At 42.5% G+C, this 6339-nt stretch overlaps 1 protein-coding gene across 1 annotated transcript; it reads left to right on the forward strand.

Annotated features, from left to right (window-relative positions):
* Positions 1–4438: 4438 nt before the first annotated feature.
* Positions 4439–5514, forward strand: LOC108339934 (thaumatin-like protein 1b). The gene is made up of 2 exons (XM_017577162.2): positions 4439–4546; positions 4684–5514. The coding sequence occupies exons 1-2, from the start codon at positions 4450–4452 to the stop codon at positions 5358–5360; spliced, it is 774 nt and encodes a 257-aa protein (XP_017432651.1). The 5' UTR covers positions 4439–4449; the 3' UTR covers positions 5361–5514.
* The last annotated feature ends 825 nt before the right edge of the window (positions 5515–6339 follow it).

Consider the following 6339-nt stretch of genomic DNA (forward strand, 5'->3'; position numbering starts at 1 on the left):
CTCCCCGTTCACCGCCCGGGCCAAGCTAATAGTGGTTCTTCGGAAAGAACTCTCCATTCATCAGCTTGAGCTTTGGTACATCCCGGCGGAGACTCCTCTTAGTATTGTTGAGGCTGACTGGTAGGCTAACTACCTGGGTCCATCGTAAGGCCGAACGGAGGAAGCTACAGGTAGCCGAGAACTGGAAACCTATGAAGTCCGAACAGTGGAGGCCGAGATGGCTTAGAAGTCGAGGCCGACTAGACAAGAACTTCATGCCTAAGGGCTGAATGCTGGGTGCCGAGACTGTCGAGGGCCAAACGGTAGATCTCGTTAGGCTGAGAAGCTGAGGGCGAGCCGAGGCCGAACGTTTTAGACCTTCGGAGGCCGAGAAAGCCGGACTGGTGAGGCCCTTGGAGGCCAAATGCGTTAGGCTTGTGGAGGCCGAAGGATGGATGCCAAACTTGGCTAATGGCCAAATGGTTGAGGTAGAAAACTTACCTTGAAGGCCGAACGGCTAGATAGTAAATCCAAATTTTGGCTAAGAGCTCGAGGCCGACTTGTGGACGACCGAGAGAACAATGCCATGGGTGGTAGAGAAGTGTGGGCCTGTGGAGGCCGATCTTTGGCCATGGAGGCACCTAAAGGTCGAACGGTCGAAAGATAATACCAAATGGTCGAGACCATCAAAGGGCACGGCTGAATGAATGAATACGAGAGGCCAACCTTAATAGCTGAGACCTCACGACCAGGCGAAGTAGACAAACGGTGTAGATCGAACGGTTGCGATACGAGGCCGAGCTATTGGGACAGTTTTGTCGGGTTGACGATTGTACTAGAGACCGTACGACCAAACAATCTGTCGTCGATGCCAATTTTCCCAATGTACCTGGTGGCCGAGTTTAAGGAAGTACCTGATTAGTATGGTCGAACGACAGATGCCTCTAGAGGCCGAGTCCTTGATTCTAGAATTGGCCGACAAGTTGAAGCCTTTGGAGGTTGAATTGTTGGCTGAATATCTGCGAAGCCCAAAAATTCGATGCCAAATTTGGCAAGGTGCCTGCAAGGCCAGATTATGGAATTACCTAAGACCAAGGTATGGCCGAGCGGTTGAATCCGGATGGCCAATCACAAGCTTGGGCCTAATGACCGAACGTACTAGGCCGAGCGATCCATTTGAATGGTCGTGCGAACGAGGCCAGTTGATAGAACGGTCGAGACCGATTTGTTGTGTTGAAGAGGCCAGGCGTTAGAGGCCAAATGATCGAAAGAGTACCTGTAAGGCTAGATTTGAGAGTACCTGAGGCCATCGTAAGGCTGGTCTGTCCATAGGTTGAGGCTGACCAGTCGAGAGGTCGAGGTCGAAGGGCCGAAAGCTCGGCGATGAAGGGTCGAATGCTGGATGCCATATTTGGCTAAGTAGCTCAGGCCTTATGGCCGAATGGTTGAGGTCTAATACTTACCTTGAAGGCCGAACGGCCGAATAGTTGAGCACCTATTTGGCTGATAGCTTGAGGCCGAACGGTCGAAACCCAAATTGCGGAGAGCCAAACGATAGAACTCGTCAGGACGAGAAGCTAAGATTGAGCCGATGCCGAACGTTTGAGGCCATTGGGAGCCGAGGAGGCTGGACGAATAAGGCCCTTATAGGCCGAATGCGTGGGGCCTCTGGTCACCGAATGGTTAAAGAAGCGAGGCCGCGAAGCCGAATCGCCTTGGCTGAACGGCTGAGGCCTTAAGGTGTCCACGCCGAGGCCGAATGGCTTAAGCCTTAGGAGGCCCTGTTGAGATCGAACGCCCGATGCCCGAAAGGTGGATGCCGAACGGTTGATGCCACATTTGGTGAAGTACTTTAGACCAATGTACTAGCCGAGCGTGCGCATTCGAACGGTTGATGACTAATACCAAACGGATGCAGGATTTGGCGAAGTACCATCAAGGGGCATGATGTTGAATAGCCGGAGCTGAGGCTGAACGACCGAGATATCAGGGCCGATTGACCGAGAATTGAGGCGGTATGCCCAGTGGTTGAGGCCAACTGGCTGAACGATCTATGTCGAATGCTGGAAGCTGAGGCCGAATGGCCAGAACTCCAGGCCCAATGGCCGAGCGGACGAATCCGAACGGAAACCCATAAAAGTTGAGGCCTAACGACTGGACAAGCTAGGCGGGGGAGCCGAATGGTTGGGGAAATGAGGTCGCGAAGCCGAATGGTCTTGATCGAACAGTTGAGGATATGCGGCCGAACGGTGGAGACTGAGTTGTTAGGTTGATGAAGCCGAGTGCAAAAGGCTGAACGGTGGAAGTTCACGTTCTTTTGAGGTACCCCTCATTGGTTCCTCGTGGTTACAATGGGGAATACCCACTCGGCCCCACGGTAGGCACCAAATGTTTCGGTCTGATCTGGATGACCCTGCTAAAACACAAGTTTGCGAAGATCGGGCGGACGTTGCTGAATCCCACGAACTGAAGCAGACCGAGCGACTCCGTCTCTAGGGGGCACTAGAAGCTAGCGAAAACCGGACGGTTACCTCTTTGCTGAGGGCTTGACGCGCTGGGAAGGGTCGAACAGGCTCTCTCGTCTTCAAGTCCTGGTTGTAGTATTCGTTTTCTCCTTATTCTCCAAGCCGGGCGGTCGGGTACCTGTCAAAGGCACTCCGACGCTTAAGTCAGTAACATGACTGAGTGGTTTGTAATGCATGTATATATTGCATCGTAAGCAATCTGTTCCAAAATCATACCTCGAACCTTTATTTATACTGATTGTGATGGGCTTTTACCTTTCGTGGGCCTGATAATGGCCAATCATACCTTAATCTTCATTAAGGGCTTTAATGAGTCATTTGTGTTTAATCGTGTAGTTGACCTAGTGAGGATCGGTCGGGACGGTCGGTTAGAAGGGTGGTCGGCTAGGGATGTCAACCGGGGTGGGCGACCACTCGATTCTGCTGATCGGTCACATTGGACGCTCGGTCTATGTGTGGTCGGACAAAGTTAGCTTGGACGCTCGGTCTTGATGGTCGACCTAGATGGGCGACCTTGGAGGATCGATCGGTCTATGTATGGTCGGACAACGTTAGCTTGGACGCTCGGTCATGATGGTGACCTGGGTGGGTGGCATTGTGGCAACCGTTCGGTTTATGAATGGTCGGTTCTGGGATGACCTTAAAGGAGTGTCGTGGGGGACCAGTCCTAGGGGAGCCGCCCAGTCAACCTTGGAAGAGTCGGCCTTATGGAACCGCTCGGTCAACCTTGAGAGAGTCGCTTTGGAGAGTCGTTCAACATTTAGTCGGTCTCTAGAAGTGACGCTCGGTTTATGGGTCGGCAGGACCGGATGATACACTTATTAATTTTAAAAAAATTATACAGAATGAGGACTCCGTGTCCATAAGATTTTTAAAATTAATTATTTCAAAACAAAGCAAAGATCTAACGGACGCTATATATGTGATTACTTTTAAAAACAAAAACAAAAAGGGGGCCGAAGCTATTAAATTTTTTCCTTTTAAAAAAGAAAGTATTAGCCAAGGTTTAAAAATACTAAAAGTATCAATTAATGTTAACGGTGGTCTAACCATCACTAACTGAATCGGTTCTCACAGCACAAATTGCCACAACTTCCCTGTTTGGTAGGGAACGTATTAGCTCCATATTTGCATTTTGAAATGGTTTAAATGGATGGTAATCCTGCTTTTCTTGTAATGTAATTATTTTTCTGTTTTCATTATTTGTTTAAAATTTAATGTATCATTTGTTTATTTTGATATATAAATTTTATACTATAACTTTAAAATGTTACTAGAAATAAAATAATGATGTAATTACATATTAACTTAGAAATTTTGTTCTATATTGTTATAAATAATTTAATTTAGAACCTAATTAACACGTCGTAACTCATAATGAATGCCAATATCAAGATATCTCTACATGTCAGGCAATAAATTAATGAGAGCAAGTAATGGAAATTATTGTTTAATATATTTTTATTTCTTAAAACTTATTAAAAGCAATAAACTTATAAGAAATAGATAATAAGATATAAGACTTATTTTAGTAAAGTTTAATTAAAAAATATTACAAAATAACTTATTTTAATGAAAGAAATGATATTTTGACGATACATTTTTTACATTTGACATTACTCTTCCTTATCCTTTATTATCTTTCTATTTCTAAAAGTATAAAAATTTATTCCATTATGATCATCTTTATCTTTTATAATATGTTAAATGAATATAAACTGTATGTCAGTCCATGAATCTAGGTGATATACGTCATCAATATTTAGACATGAGTACAATTGGGTTATAAAACAGTACGAGTAGACTTTTTTTGTGGTAAACAATATCCCAGCTTTAACTCCTATTTATGTTTATTTGTACTGTTATGGCATAGAACTGTTCCACGTACCAAATTCAATTGTTGAAAATTCAAACTTCGTAGTCTATTTGTACCAAAGTTCTCAACATGAAAAACTCACAATTGCACCTGAAAAACCAAAAGTATCCAACAATGACAACCACCACTGTCGCTCTCTTCCTTTGCTTTGCGTTCTTCTTCTACGGTATTCAACTTCTTTACCTGTTTGATTTATCATGTTTCATATTAGTTGTTACACTCGTTTATGCATCTAAGAATACTGCATAAAAACGTTTCTTTCTGTTCCTAGCAGCTCATAAACTGGGTTTGGTACATATGCAGTGTCTGAAGGAGCAAAGGTTACTTTCACAAACAAGTGCACATTCACAGTATGGCCAGGAACCCTAACCGGAGACCAAAAGCCCCAGTTATCATCAACCGGTTTCGAATTGGTCCAAGGAGCATCATTCTCTTTGGACCTTCCATCTCCATGGTCGGGTCGGTTCTGGGGCCGAACCGGATGCTCCAACAACAACGGAAGGTTCAGTTGCGCCACAGCAGATTGCGCCTCCGGCGTAGTCGCGTGCAACGGCGCAGGTGCAATCCCACCGGCAAGTTTGGTAGAAATGACGGTTCCACCGAACGGAGGACAAGATTTCTACGACGTGAGCAACGTGGACGGGTTCAACGTTCAGATGTCCGTAACCCCACAAGGTGGCAGTGGCGATTGCAGAACCTCGAGTTGCCCGAACAACATCAATGCTGCGTGCCCTCAAGAGCTTCAAATGAAAGGGTCCGATGGCAACGTGATCGCTTGCAAGAGTGCTTGTTTGGCTTTCAAAGAGGATAAGTATTGTTGCACAGGAGCAAACAACAAGCCTGAGACATGTCCACCAACGAACTACTCTCAGTTCTTCGAGGAACAGTGCCCCGATGCTTATTCCTATGCTTACGATGACAAGAACAGCACTTTCACTTGCTCCAACAATCCTGACTATGTGATCACATTTTGCCCTTGAAGTGCTCACACAGTATAGGAGAGACAGAGACTTAGTTGGGTGTTAAAATAAGTATACGCACATATGTCATGATGATGAATAAGAAATCACGTTTTTTGGTGATTGTACTGATGAATTATGATCCAATAAAGTTTAACTCTTATATAGTTGGTGACTCTGATGTTTTGGACTGTTAACTAACCATTTTGTTAGCTATAACGTGATTTTAGCTTATTTTTAGAATGAGTAATTATTGTTTCATCATGTTATCTTTTTCCATTAATTTCTGCGTAGAAACTTCTTTATGGATTGAGACTATGAATTCAACTCGTTTTTTCGTGTCAATTTCCTTTCGTATGGTCTGAAATTACCTTTATTTTTTCATTTGTTATATTATGCACATGAGACTAACTAAGGAAGAGAAGGCGATACCATAAACTGTTAATATTTTTTTTTTCTTTTCTTTTATTTATGTTGTGTATATGGATTAAGATAACCCAATTATCTTATTAATTTAAAAAATTGCTGATAAAAAATTATAATCTTATATAATTGTTGCACTATTATACTTTGGATTGTTAACTAAAATGATAATCTTTCTAGCTCTATTAATTTAAGGACAAACTGATCACTTTGTCTATTCTTATAAGGATATGTACATTTCATATCTATATATCAATAATTAATGGTGATAAAATATTATACTATAAAAAAAGAAGATTGGGATAAATTTTTCCTACAATTAAACTTTTTTTATCAATAAATTTAAATGAATGAATTAATTAATTAACTATAAAATTAAAAGAGTAAGAAATTATCCATAATTAAATGGGGAAAAAATCTTATACTATAAAAGAAAATAAATTTGAGATAAATGTTTCTTCACAATTAAAATTAGTTTTATAAATAAAATTTAAAGGAATTAATTAATTAACTAACATATAAATTAAAAGAGTAATAAAACATCTATAATTAATGGTGAGAGAAATATTAAATCAAA

The sequence above is a fragment of the Vigna angularis genome, chromosome 5 (assembly GCF_016808095.1).
Source record: "Vigna angularis cultivar LongXiaoDou No.4 chromosome 5, ASM1680809v1, whole genome shotgun sequence".
NCBI lineage: Eukaryota > Viridiplantae > Streptophyta > Magnoliopsida > Fabales > Fabaceae > Vigna > Vigna angularis.

What these genes read in the sequence shown, in the direction of transcription:
- LOC108339934 (XM_017577162.2), top strand. Translation starts at nt 4,450, where the DNA reads ATGAAAAACTCACAATTGCACCTGAAAAACCAAAAGTATCCAACAATG. An exon ending in CTTTGCGTTCTTCTTCTACG is followed by an intron (nt 4,547 to 4,683) that starts GTATTCAACTTC and finishes GTACATATGCAG; the next exon opens with TGTCTGAAGGAGCAAAGGTT.